This window comes from Cladophialophora immunda (genome assembly GCF_000835495.1).
Source record: "Cladophialophora immunda strain CBS 83496 unplaced genomic scaffold supercont1.1, whole genome shotgun sequence".
Classification (NCBI taxonomy): Eukaryota; Fungi; Ascomycota; class Eurotiomycetes; order Chaetothyriales; family Herpotrichiellaceae; genus Cladophialophora; species Cladophialophora immunda.
Window position 1 is genome coordinate 3,146,412 of NW_015622541.1, and position 12,520 is coordinate 3,158,931.

The 12,520-nt window shown below is 52.8% G+C and overlaps 3 protein-coding genes across 3 annotated transcripts; 2 read left to right on the plus strand and 1 right to left on the minus strand.

Annotated features, from left to right (window-relative positions):
- Nucleotides 1–841: 841 nt before the first annotated feature.
- Nucleotides 842–2,104, minus strand: PV07_00917 (uncharacterized protein; the record flags this gene model as incomplete). Its single annotated transcript, XM_016387409.1, has 5 exons — nucleotides 842–1,175; nucleotides 1,231–1,384; nucleotides 1,451–1,760; nucleotides 1,813–1,997; nucleotides 2,056–2,104. The coding sequence occupies 5 exons, from the start codon at nucleotides 2,102–2,104 to the stop codon at nucleotides 842–844; spliced, it is 1,032 nt and encodes a 343-aa protein (XP_016254337.1).
- Nucleotides 2,105–2,606: 502 nt separating this feature from the next.
- On the plus strand, nucleotides 2,607–4,682 carry PV07_00918 (uncharacterized protein; the record flags this gene model as incomplete). The annotated part of the gene is made up of 7 exons (XM_016387410.1): nucleotides 2,607–2,876; nucleotides 3,114–3,222; nucleotides 3,277–3,816; nucleotides 3,879–3,928; nucleotides 4,004–4,141; nucleotides 4,201–4,495; nucleotides 4,567–4,682. The coding sequence occupies 7 exons, from the start codon at nucleotides 2,607–2,609 to the stop codon at nucleotides 4,680–4,682; spliced, it is 1,518 nt and encodes a 505-aa protein (XP_016254338.1).
- A 4,483-nt stretch (nucleotides 4,683–9,165) lies between these two features.
- PV07_00919 (acyl-CoA thioesterase II) lies at nucleotides 9,166–10,275 on the plus strand (the record flags this gene model as incomplete). Its single annotated transcript, XM_016387411.1, has 1 exon — nucleotides 9,166–10,275. One exon carries the CDS (start codon nucleotides 9,166–9,168, stop codon nucleotides 10,273–10,275), a length of 1,110 nt encoding a protein of 369 aa, XP_016254339.1.
- Nucleotides 10,276–12,520: the final 2,245 nt, after the last annotated feature.

Consider the following 12,520-nt stretch of genomic DNA (forward strand, 5'->3'; position numbering starts at 1 on the left):
GAACCCGCCCGCGTCGGCGTCGAACGTGCGTGCGGCGGGCGCCGGGTCTATGAACTGGAACACCTCCAGCCCGACGCCGTTGCCGCTCGTCAGCATGGCAAACTTCAGCTCGCGCATGCTCGCCGGGTACGACGTGAAGATGGTCGTGAAGGCCTCGGGCGTGCGCCGGCGGCTGAAGTGCCGGATCTGGCCGATGACCTGGAACCCGAGATGGCGGGTGTACCAGGACACGAGACCTTCGAGGTCGGTGCAGGACACGGCCACGTGGTTGATGGCGCGGTTATATGGGACCTGGGAGAGCCGATGGTTACTTCATGCTCGACATATCATTTTCCCGAAGAGTTTGACCAAATGTTAAGGCAGCGGTTTCTGACTTACGGTTTCGGCCATGGTGACACCGGGGAGGCAGTCACGACGAATGTGGGCGAGTGTTTGGTTCTGGGTCCAGGAGCAAGGAGGATAAAGGATGTAGAAGCCAGTATTTAGAGACTTGAGTTGCGGGTATTGTCAAAGTCGAGCCTCCAAGAATTTATCAGCGCTGGACAGAGTCGACAGAGCACGGAGAACGGAACGGCCATGGAGAAAGCGGTACCGTTGACCTATTTGGGAGATACAATCAGCTACAGGTGCAGGAGGGGTTCCAGTCGAAAGACAATTTGTTTGGGCGTCGGAAGAGACGCATGGTAGCACATAGCATCGCTCTATACGTAGTTTTTCGTACTGTACTAAGATAGCATAACTACTAGCTGACACAGGGTTGCCGCCCACTCATGCCACCGGACAGGTCGGTCAAAGAGTTTGATAATTCTCGGTTGCCAGCCTCGGGTTAACATATGACATCTCATTCCACGTTCCTTGCTATGATACTTTCAATCAGGTTCTTGCTGGATACTTCGGCACCCATGAAACGATCGATCGCATCCGATAATCGACCACCAGCCACCGTGTCGGCTTCGAGAGCTGAGGCCAATATTTTCCCGCTCTCGGCCAAAAGGTCAAGCTCGGTCAAAGGCAGTGGCAGTGGTTGCGGTTGATCCGCAAAGGGAGCAGCCTGCGACTTCCCAGAACCACCCGTGTATTTCGTGATGCACAACTCTGTGAAAATCGCGGGCGTCACGGTCGCCGAGTGGCACCCGAGTCTGGCAGCAGCATCGACTTCCTTAAGGGATCGGAACCTGTTTAGATACATTAAAACCCCAAGTTCGAGGCACAAGAGCGATTTAGACATACGCCGCCAGTTTGATCAGAGGTTGTGTCTGCCCTGTTTTCTTTTCTAGGTGTTTGTACAGGCCCACCATCTGAGCTAGCGGTCGGGAAAAAGGGTGCTGTGTCGCTGGATCTTCGACATTGGGCCACAGTGATGGATCTCTCATGGAGCGAACCTCTGCGTGCCTGAAGGTTAGTAGACGTCCTGGCCTCGGTCGAAGCTGGGGTCTCTTGACAAGCATACCGTTGAAATAGGGGCTGATGAAGAGACATCTGGCCTGGCTGCATGCGACAGCCTGTTCCACTCCAAAGACTGCCGTGCCGAGAGTGTCAATGCCTTCGCTCTGAAGGATTCTGGCCGCATTCAAGCCCGGACCCGTGGCGAGGATCTTGATGCAGAACCGCTCCCTTGGGACCCCCAGCCGATGAAACTCTTTGGTGTATAGCCTCGCGTGTGCCAGAGTCTCCTCCATGCTGTACGCCGCAGAAGGGAGTGTCTGCACCAAGACTCGGCCTCGAATAAGGCTCAAATTTCTCTCCAAGATTGTAGTGGCCTGTTTTTTGGTCAATGAATACGCAGCAACACGTCGAATCCCGTGACTTCACCATTCTTGTATAGATGGCCACCCACCCTTCCGCGTGGAGCTCTTGGGCCACGCTATGTAACAGATCGCGGTTCGACTCATGGCCTATCTGAAGGCCAAGCAGATACGGATTGCTGGTCTGGTCGAAGGGGCTGACAGGCAGCGACTTGATACATTCGAATTCTGGCCAGTCTATGTCTAGGTTCACTGCCTCATCTTAGGGCCAGGTTCCGATGATGTCCAGTAAGGAAAACAGGGTACTCACTCTGTTTGGTGACATGTTCTTGCCATGTCTCTATGCCCGCGTCGCCCATGGGTAGTGCCAACGACACGTGAACGAATCAGTTATAGGATGCTAGGGACTTTAGATGCTGATGAGAAACAGTTGAGATCCCGATTTAGCAACAACGCTCTGTCCAGGCAATGCCACACATCTGTATCACCCAAAGAACACCGGCTCTTTAAGAGGCCAGAAAATGTGGCTGTTGGCGGTCTCGGTTGGCATTCTGGGAGTGATGAGACCGATTGAACGATGGTCACGGCTCTGCACCGAGTCTGGCCGAGCCGATGTCCGTTGAACCGCCAGGAGTCATTACCATGAAGCCTTGACATGGTGTGTTCTTTGACAAGTCTCTAGATACCGTTCATGCGGTTGCCGAGTTCCGAGATGCCCCCAGCCAAGTACCCACTCGTCCGGGATGCAAAATGACCCTGACTCGTGGAGGAGAACACCATCTCTATATTTATGTCATTAGGAGACCAAGGTAGTAAGTGAGTGCAACTGCGAAGTAAGGAATCTTAATGAAACAACTCGAGATGGAGGATGCATGGAAGAAGGACTGTGCGGAAGCGCGACAGGCGCTGATGGACTCTATTCCTCCCAAGTGGCGTCTATCCAACCGCCCCAGCGAGTCACAAACGGACGTACGCTCTGTTCCAAGAACCTGTGGCCTGCTCACCGAGCGACAACTGGAGATCACGGAGCAGAATGCGAGTGATTTGATGCCGAAATTGCTCGATGGACGCCTATCATCGGCGGAAGTGACAGAAGCGTTTTGCGCACGAGCTGCAATCGCTCACCAGTGTGTAGGTTGAAACTAGAGGCAACTGCAGACTGGATTGCATAATAACAAAACACAACTTGAGCACAGGTGAATTGCCTCACCGCTTTTTTCCCAGACGAGGCTCTTGCACGAGCAAAAGAACTGGACAGTATACTGGCAGCAACCAAGACGCCAGTGGGACCTTTACATGGGCTGCCAGTTGGAATCAAAGCAAGTCCAACATCCGTGATCGCTGGTTGTCAGAGCTAACAACGGGTAGGACATCTTTCACATGAAAGGCAAGATGCTGACTATGGGCTTTGCGGCCTGGCATAACAACAAAAGTGATCAGGACGCCGCAATTATTGAGATATTGAGAAACGCAGGAGGTAGATGTCTCTTCTTTGGTAAAGACTGTTCATCGAGGACTGATGCGTTTGCAGCTGTCTTCTATGTTCGAACAACCATGCCCCAGACAGGCATGTTCCTCGAAACTTGGAGTAATCTCTGGGGCCGGACGGTGAATCCATACAACACCGCCTTTTCTGCTGGAGGCTCGTCCGGAGGCGATGGTAGCCTCGTCGCCATGCGAGGTGCACCGTTCTGCCCATCAACAGACATTGGAGGCAGTATCAGAGCGCCTGCAGCATTCAACGGAAACTACGCGATCCGACCTACGGGCGAGAGGACTGCGCGACGGGGAATGGGGGCCTTAGCCAGCGGGCAGATTTCAGTCAAGGTGTCCTCGGGTCCGAACTGCCATAGCATGGGTGATATCAAGATGGCGAGCAGGGTCTTGCTTACGCATTATGGACTTCCCTTCGAGACTACCGCTATCCCCATACCATGGAAAGATGTCGCGCCCAAAAATGGGAAGCTCTGCTTCGGACTGATGGCTACAGATGGCTGCGTCGAACCCCATCCCCCAATTCGCAGGGCGTTGAGAGAAACGGAGGATAAGCTGCGGGCCGCTGGCCATGAAGGTATGTATAACGATAGGCCCTGAACGGAATCGAAGGTCGACCAACTGACATTGCATCAAAAGTCATTGGCTTCTCGCCACCTTTCGACTGTTGGGAAGTTGCGGATACCACGGTAAGTCCAGCGTCATCCTCCTGTCTCTACGCTCTTGTCTATGCTTTCAGCTGACAGTCAGGAACACTTATGCAGTGGAGATTATGGTTCCAAACTGGAGCCAAGGAGTGCAAGAGCCTCGTGGCGTCCGCAGGGGAACCATTATATCCAACTTATACTTGGTACCTGGACACATTCAATATCCAACCGTTATCGGTTCCTGAATTGTTCAAGGTCGGATGAATGCCCATCTATTGTGGCTTTGAATTTATCTAGCTGACTAGGATATCTAGTTAAACACGAAACAGAGCGATTACCGATACAAGTTCGCGGAAGCGTGGTACAACACCAAATTTCAAACCGGGACTGGACGGCCTATTGACGCCCTGATCTGTCCCTGTGGTCCCTCTTCAAGCTTTCCCCATGGTTTCCCCGTGTGGTGGGGGTATTTCAGTTTATGGAACATACTCGACTACCCCAGCATTGTGGTCCCTCTGAAAGACTTCCATGTCGATCTGGAGAAGGACGGCAAAGATCTCGATTATCATCCTCGGGAAAATGTTTTTGACAAGATGAACCACGATATCTGTAAGATCCCACATCCCCGCCTGGAGCTGACAATATGTTTTGTATTGACATCCACTGATCTCCTGCTTCAGATGACCCAAAGTTGTGGGATAAGTTACCCGTGACCATACAAGTCGTGGGCCGGCAGTTTGAGGATGAAGAGCTTATTGCTGTGACGGAGTGCTTAGATCAAGTGTGCAACGACTGAGTTAGAATGTCCGTAAGACTATAGAGGTGCCATATCGAGCTAATTTCCCAACTTGCTGGTAGCCCTGCCTGCGTGCTTTTGACGTCAGTATCAGACTGTGGGCGAATGGAGCACTCTCAAGAGCTAGAAAATGAAAATTATGCTGGAATTTTGGATGAAGATCTCGAGGTCTCAAAGTATTCCTTGATCAGAATATTTTAGGTTCATCATCCAACTATGCAGATGGTCGACAATGCCTTGTCTAGGTAAACGGAACTCGGGTCCGATGCACATGGAGCCGCCCTGACACGGCGTTATTCTCGGTGGCGCAACCACGGAACTCATTAAGCACATGGCGGACCACGCATCGAGCGCTCTCATGATATAAGGGCATACGTCGAGCAGCCCTCAAGTGCAGAGTACCACACCACCGGCACGATTTACTTGTCCTAGCTTCGGCTCCACGAAACTCATTTTGCAGATTTGCATCGGTCGAGAAAAGCAAACCATGGCCTCGACCAAGAGCCAAATCACCCTTCTGAACCCAAGCGACCTCTTCGACTCGGCACCAAGTTTCTCCCACGTCGCGGTCACCCCGTCGTCCGTCAGGATGGTCTACTGCGCAGGCCAAGTGGGCGCGGATGTGAACCGGGAGCCGGCCAGCGGGCTTGAAGCACAGGCGAGACTCGCGTTTGGCAACGTGCGCTCGTGCCTCGCCGCCGCCGGGGCGTCCGTGCACGACGTCGTCAAACTCACATACTATGTGGTCGGCTGGGCGCCGGAAAAGGCGCCTCTGTTCCGCAAGGCGTTGATCGAATTTCTCACCGACGACACCGGCGCCGTCCACCGTCCGCCCTCGACTTTGATATCAGTCCAGGGGCTAGCCGATCCCCGGTGGTTGGTGGAGGTTGATGCAGTGGCAGCAATCAAGGGGTGACAAAGTTGAACAGAGCTGTCTTTCGGCCCAGTCCCTCTCCTCGGATGGTCGGAGATGGCCAAAACCAACCATTTCAATACGAAAATCAATGCCACTTGAGGCCGCGAGCTAGCAATTGCAGTCATTCATTTGTCAGCTCCATCCCCTCTTTCTCTCCATCCTTGATAAACAGGGTCTAGCAGCCACTTACCTTCGCCCTGCAAGGTACTATGATTCATAGCTCGGCGGAGTCGTAGAGACTCGCAACACTGTTACTCCTCCGGCGCGATTATTGCACGGTCGTCTGTCTCAGATGTCTAAGCTAGGCGGACTTAGTCTACGAATAGGGTATCATATCATTTCCATATTCAGGTTGTACTGTTTACAGCTATATAACCCTCCTCTAGTCGTCTCCTTTTATCCGCAGGAAGCTAGTGCACCCGAATTTGTTGTTCTAATATCGCACCGTGAAATACAGCCAAGGCGAAAGGAAACAAATCTATCAAACTCTTTCTTACCTCTAGTAGTCATAGCTAGTTTGAATACACACTTGCCCTGTCATTTAAAGCAGCATGGGTTGCTACATGTCGACCGATTGATTGCTGGGCTTTGGGGCTTTGCAAACAACATCCAAACTTAAACCGTTCTGCAAGACATAGACATTGTATTTCCTGGTCTCTGTCCATCATGCTAGCTTTAAAATCTTGCCTGTGCTCGTCGTACATTGTTTAGGATCGGGTAGAGAACGCTACAATCCGCTTGTATATTCATGAGGACGGTATGGAAGATAACGGGGCCCATTGTCCCTCGGATCTCAAAACGGAGCGGAGACAATTGCCCAAAATGGTCATTATTGCCGAGACCGGTGGATATCGGTGCTGAAGCTGGCCATATGCGTTTGGTATGGGTTCCGAGAGCCTGGGCCTCCTCTCATTTGGACGGTATCGCCAATGAGTATGTCTTATCAGGCAGTAGGTGCTCCAGCCCTGGACACATATATCCTCAGGGGGAATGAGATTTCTCTGCAGTTTATGTTCACGCTGCTCCCTCACTAGAAGAAACCGAACCCGCGCGAGTCTTTGTTTCTGAAAGTGTGAAGGATGCCTACCGAAGAAATATCCATTGCCGTGAGCCGTGAGCCAGACATGACCATCATGGCGTATGAAGGAGGGCAGAAGCTTCATATCTCGGCTGAGGAAGCTGCATTGAGGGTGAAGGGATCGATGCAGGTCAGGATAAACCACACCACTCACAGCTCCACCGATGTATGCAATACTGATCTTGTTGCGTCAGATGCCCAAGAGCTATCACATCTGGGGCCTCACGATTCCGGCGTACCGTCATCCTCGCGTCCAAGTCGTCGTGCTGGGATTGGTCATCTTCATGACCGCCGGCATCTATCAAGTCATCACCGCATTGGGCGGCGCCGGGCAGCAAAGTCCACATCTGGCGGACTCGGCCAGCATTACTCTTTTTTCCGTCTTCATGGCCTTCACGCTGATGGCGCCCGCCGCGTTGAACTACTTCGGCATCCGTTTGACCCTCAGCTTCGGGAGTCTGGGCTATGCAGCTTACTCGGCCAGTCTGTGGTGTTACAATCACACCCACAACCAACCGTTCGTGGTCTTCGGGGGTGCGTGGTGTGGTCTCTCTGCCGCTTTCCTCTGGGTCGCCGAGCGTGTCGGGCCTGTGGCCTACGCTGCGGAGGAGCAAAAGGGGTCGTACGTCGCGACCTTCTGGACCGTCTACCAGGTCGGCACCATGATTGGAGCCGCCATCCCTGTGGGTCAGAATTGGAATGCCGGCATATCAAACAATTCGACCGTTTCGGACGGCACTTACATTGGCCTCTTCATCATCATGCTCTGCGGCGCGGGGGTTGCGCTCCTGCTGTGTCCGATGGACACGGTCATTCGCGAGGACGGAACCAGAGTGGCGTTACCAGTAAGCCTTTCATGCCGTTGCGAATTATTACCCTTTTTTGATCGTCTTGGGTGGGCACCACAGGCTGATCTTCCCGCTTCTGACGATAGGCCGCGCTATCTTTCAAAGAACAGTTGGTCACCTGTGCCCAAGTGGTGCGCCAAAACTACTGGATCATGTTGGTCTGGCCATATTCGTTCTCGGTCTACTACTACGTCGTGTACCAGGCCAATCGCTTCAACGGAGAAGTGTTCACCGTTCGGGCCAGGGCTCTAAACAGCCTGATGAATTGCGCCACCTCCATCATCGCCGGCTGGGTCATGGCCTTGATCACGGATAAACTGCCCCTCAAGAGACGGCAGCGGGCGTACGTCGGATTGACGTTCAACTTTTTGCTCGTCAACGCGGTCTGGCTCGGGGGATATTTCGCCATGATCGAAACAAAGCCTGATCTGACCGAAGCCGAGAAGCTGGACGTTTACTCGCACGGCTATGGGGCCAAGGCCTTTTTGTTCGTCATGTACGGCTACATGGACGGCAGCTACATCACTTACCTTTCGTGGTTCTTCGGGGCCCTATCCAACGACGTCAAAGTTGTGAGCACATCCCTTTTGAGACGGATGAAAGCCTTCGAGATTGTCACTAACGCCGCAAGCTGTCGGTCTTTGTCTCCATGTTAACGTTCTGGTCTTCTGCATGCCAGATCGTGGCGTACACGATGGACTATCATCACCTCAGCACGAGATTCATGTTTGGGAGCAGCTGGTTTGTACGTCGCTTGGCATCGCCTCACCACGATCAGGAACGTCACTGACTATCGATTGCGCAGACTATGGCTATCGGTCCTCCGTTCCTCCTGCCCATCATCATGTTTTGGATGAAAGAGACTACGGTCATCACGCTCGAGGGGATCGAAACCGAGGATGGAGACGCTATCGGCAATGAAACTGAGACTGAGCCTCGATCCAAGGAAGTCTCGACCTCGGTCGCCAAAGAAATATCTGTGGGTGCTTGATGATCCAATAGCCGGACAGAGAGCAAGTATGGTAGCCTGGATCACGGATCCACAGGCTACAACGCTTGCAGCATGTTTGAATATTAATGCAAGGTTTTGGTCACTGCAATTGCTTGGTGGATTACAGTTTCTGGATCGAGGAAATGGTATAAGCCTCTCAGAACGTCGGCAGTATAGTCCCGTGGTAGTGCGACGTCTCGGCTCCATCGCGCTTTAACAAATCACGATCTTGTATAATCTCTTGAATTCCATTCTAAAGAGCCGCTTTAGTCTATGTGGGTAGTCTTGCTAGTGCTCAAAAGCAGTACCGAGTGCCGTCGACGATGGGGGCTGTCCTTCGTCCCAAGCGGTTGAGATTCGGCACCGAGACGTTTCCACAACATTAACCCAAACCCGTTTGATCTGGTAGGATGCTCTATCTGGAGCCAATCGTGCCTCGGACCTTGTGATGACTCTGATGATTGGGCTCTTTGAACCAAAGCCCTTCTGTTGGTAGCGGTTTTTGGTCTTCCATTCTCGACTGGTTCTGAAGTCACTGCATCCCCGGTGTTACAAAGTACATACCTATTTCCTATCTGCGAACAACTGGTCTGGCAGGGCGCACTCATTTCCTCCGTCTGGCGCGTTGGCTTTTACGTCCTAGTTACACCATGGCCCTGGATAAAGTTACGGACACAGTTCCCTCTCGCTTACCGATCGAGCAGATGCTCGAGCTCACCCGCTTAGATGTCGATAGATCTGACATTTTCACCAATGCACATCAACATTGGCAAGCTCCCTGGGCCCGAGGAGTCTTCGGTGGACTCCCCGTTGCACAGTCCCTGGCCGCCGCGCAGGCCACGGTACCGTCCACGTTCACGGCACATAGTATGCACTGCTACTTCCTGCTCGCGGTCGATTCGCAGAGGCCGATACTCTACCACGTCGAGCGAGTCAGGGACGGCCAAAGCTTCATAACCAGGACGGTCCAGGCGCGGCAGCAGGGGCGCCCTGTGTTCACGGCTTCTCTGTCCTTCGTGAAAGACCAGGCGGGAAGCGGCGCGAGGCTGGTCCTCCAACATGGAACCTGCTTGCCGACAGAGGTGTCGCCTCCGCCTGCGGGAGTGGCAACCTATCCTACATCTCCAGGCAGCGAGGTCCAACTGTTCGAGACCACGCGCTGCACCGTCACTCCCGGAGCCACGCCCTCGTCACGCAAAATGCGCCTGTGGATGCGTGCTGTCGATCCAGGCCACGGTCGCAGGCCCCATACACGGCAGGAAAAGGCTCCACCCGAACATTCGAGCGAATCCCACGAGATAAGGAAGTGCCCATCACATCTCGTTGCGCTCGCTTATATGTCGGACAACTACTTCATCGACACGATTGTACGAGTGCACGGGCTCACCCCCTTTGCCAACCAGCGAGGCACCAAGACGACGTCGGACAAGAGCCATGGCCGAAGTATCGGTGGCAAGGCGCCAAGTGATTGTGAAGGGGGCGTTGTGGCCGGCGACGTCATGGAGAATCCAGTGGGCGGCCAACTCGAAGCCGGTGGGCGGGTTCAGATGATGGTCTCGCTCAGCCACACGATTTACTTCCACAACCCCAAGGCCGTTCGTGCAGATGAGTGGATGTTGGTCGACCTAGAGAGCCCCTGGGCGGGACATGAACGGGGCGTGGCGGTCCAAAGGATCTGGTCGAAATGTGGTGTCTTGCTGGCTACCTGTGTCCAGGAGGGGCTGGTGAGGCTGAACCAAACCAGCGAGACCAGGCTATAGAACAAGAAAGGCTGATAGGCGAGATCACCTGGAAAGCCGTAGGTGAGCAGTGGGCAAGTAAAGCGGCTCAGTGAGAATCAAACCGCACCTCCTAGTTATAGGAGGACAGTCTCGCCAACTTAATCTAGAGATAAGAATAAGCAATACTATTACGCGGATATAGGCCTCTGATACATTTTCGTTTCTGGTCCGCGCTTTGTGAAGGATATAAGGTGCCATGTGTAGCACTCCTGCCTACCCTGCACCTACCTTTGCGAGTATGTAGGATAGCGCCTTGGCACCTCCGTGCCTCTAGACAGCAGAGAGCTGGTTGCTCTCTGGATAGGGATGGTCCAGCATTCAGACAGATTCTTCCAGGATGTCCACACCATGCCACTTTACTAGTCAGCAGTTTGACGTGGGGAAGGCTTGGGCAAGATAGCCGCCAACGTAAGGTAGACACAGGCTAGGTGGAGTCCATCTGATGGAGAATACCACCGTGACAATATGTGGGATTTGCCGACCTACAGTGGCGGGCTCCAGATTGAGGCCATCAAAGTCTCATGACTCTTGTCACAGACTCACTCCGCCATCACCACTGAGCAGCATACTATAAACGCGGCTTAAGGCGCTGTTTCATTCTTTAGCACCGACCTCGCACTCCTCTTGCCTGACCAGGTCGTGGCCTCATAGAAAAGCCACCATGTCTTCTGTGCCCAAGCCACCAACATTGGATCAGAAGTATTCCGGTATACCTGAGCGTCTGTTGGAGAAAGCAACCAAAGTCAAGCAACAGACGTATGCCGCCCTTACCACTGATGTAGCCCAGCAAAGGGCTGCTAGCATCGAGCTGCCTGTTATCCCTAAAGGCTACCCAAGAATTCGCTTCAATAAGGCAATAGAATCTATTCAATCCCAGATCGGCGCAGTCAACGTTGAATTGAACACAGGGGCTTTGGTGGACGGCTGGTTAGTATCTTTGATCCTGCTTCGGTAAGCGACTGTGCAATAACACTGATTTGCTCAGGTACCTGGAGCGTATGGCACATGTGGATCCCATTTATACATGAACATATTGACCAATTTGATCAGACCCAAATACCCACGATGCATTCCACATTGTCGAGCAAGACGAACTCGTGTCTTCCGGGACTGTGTACCCTGGCTCCACTGAGGAGGTCGTCCATGTTGTTAAATGGGCCAATGAGTACGAAATCCCCATCTACCCAATTTCAATGGGTCGAAACTGTAAGTCTGTTCGTAGAGAGACCTTACCCCGAAGCTTTACACTGACTGCGACACTTGAATAGTGGGATACGGTGGTGCAGCAGCCCGCGTGAAGGGCTCGATTATCGTTGACCTGGGCAAAAGAATGAATAAGATCTTGGATATTGATCCAGACACTTGCACGTGCCTGGTTGAGCCTGGAGTCTCATTCTACGCTCTGTACGAAGAGATTCAAAAGCGAGGCTATAACCACCTCTGGATCGACGTCCCCGACCTTGGGGGTGGTTCTGTACTAGGGAACACTATCGATCGCGGCGTTGGATACACGCCTTATGGGGACCATTTTGGTGCACACTCTGGAATGGAAGTTGTGCTGCCGATGGGTGAGGTTATACGGACAGGAATGGGAGCCTTACCGGGGAACAATACCTGGCAAGTTTTCCCATACGGCTTTGGGCCATACGCGGAGTACGAGCAGTCTTCTCAACAGTGTCGAGTTTTCAATACTAAACGTGAAAAGTGGCATCTTCACGCAGTCCAATTTTGGCATCGTCACGAAAATCGGTATGACACTCATGCCGAGTCCTGGCGGAGCCGAGGGATTTGTAAGTACACTTCAAGGCAGCCTTGTGCCATGAAGCGAAATGGATGCTGATTTAGTCGCTGATAGATGTGTACTTTCAAAGAAGAAGATGACCTTGCCTGTATTGTAAAGAGACTCCCCAACAGGAAAACTGGACTAGCAAACTGACAAATACAGATCGAGGTTGTTCGACCTCTGAGAATTCGCAACATCCTCGAGAATGTCGCCCAGTTGAAGCACGTTGCTCAGGAGGTGACATTACTGGGCAGACCACGATCGGAAGTTTACCAGGGCAAAGGTCCCGTCCCACTGAAGACTATCCGCAAGATCGCCTCGACGTTGCCTTGTGGAGACTGTAGCTGGGTGTATTATGGAACGACATATGGGTGAGTCAACGCCTCTCCCTGACTGTTCGAGGATGGAACGCCGTTCTTTACTCACAACACATTTTATAGG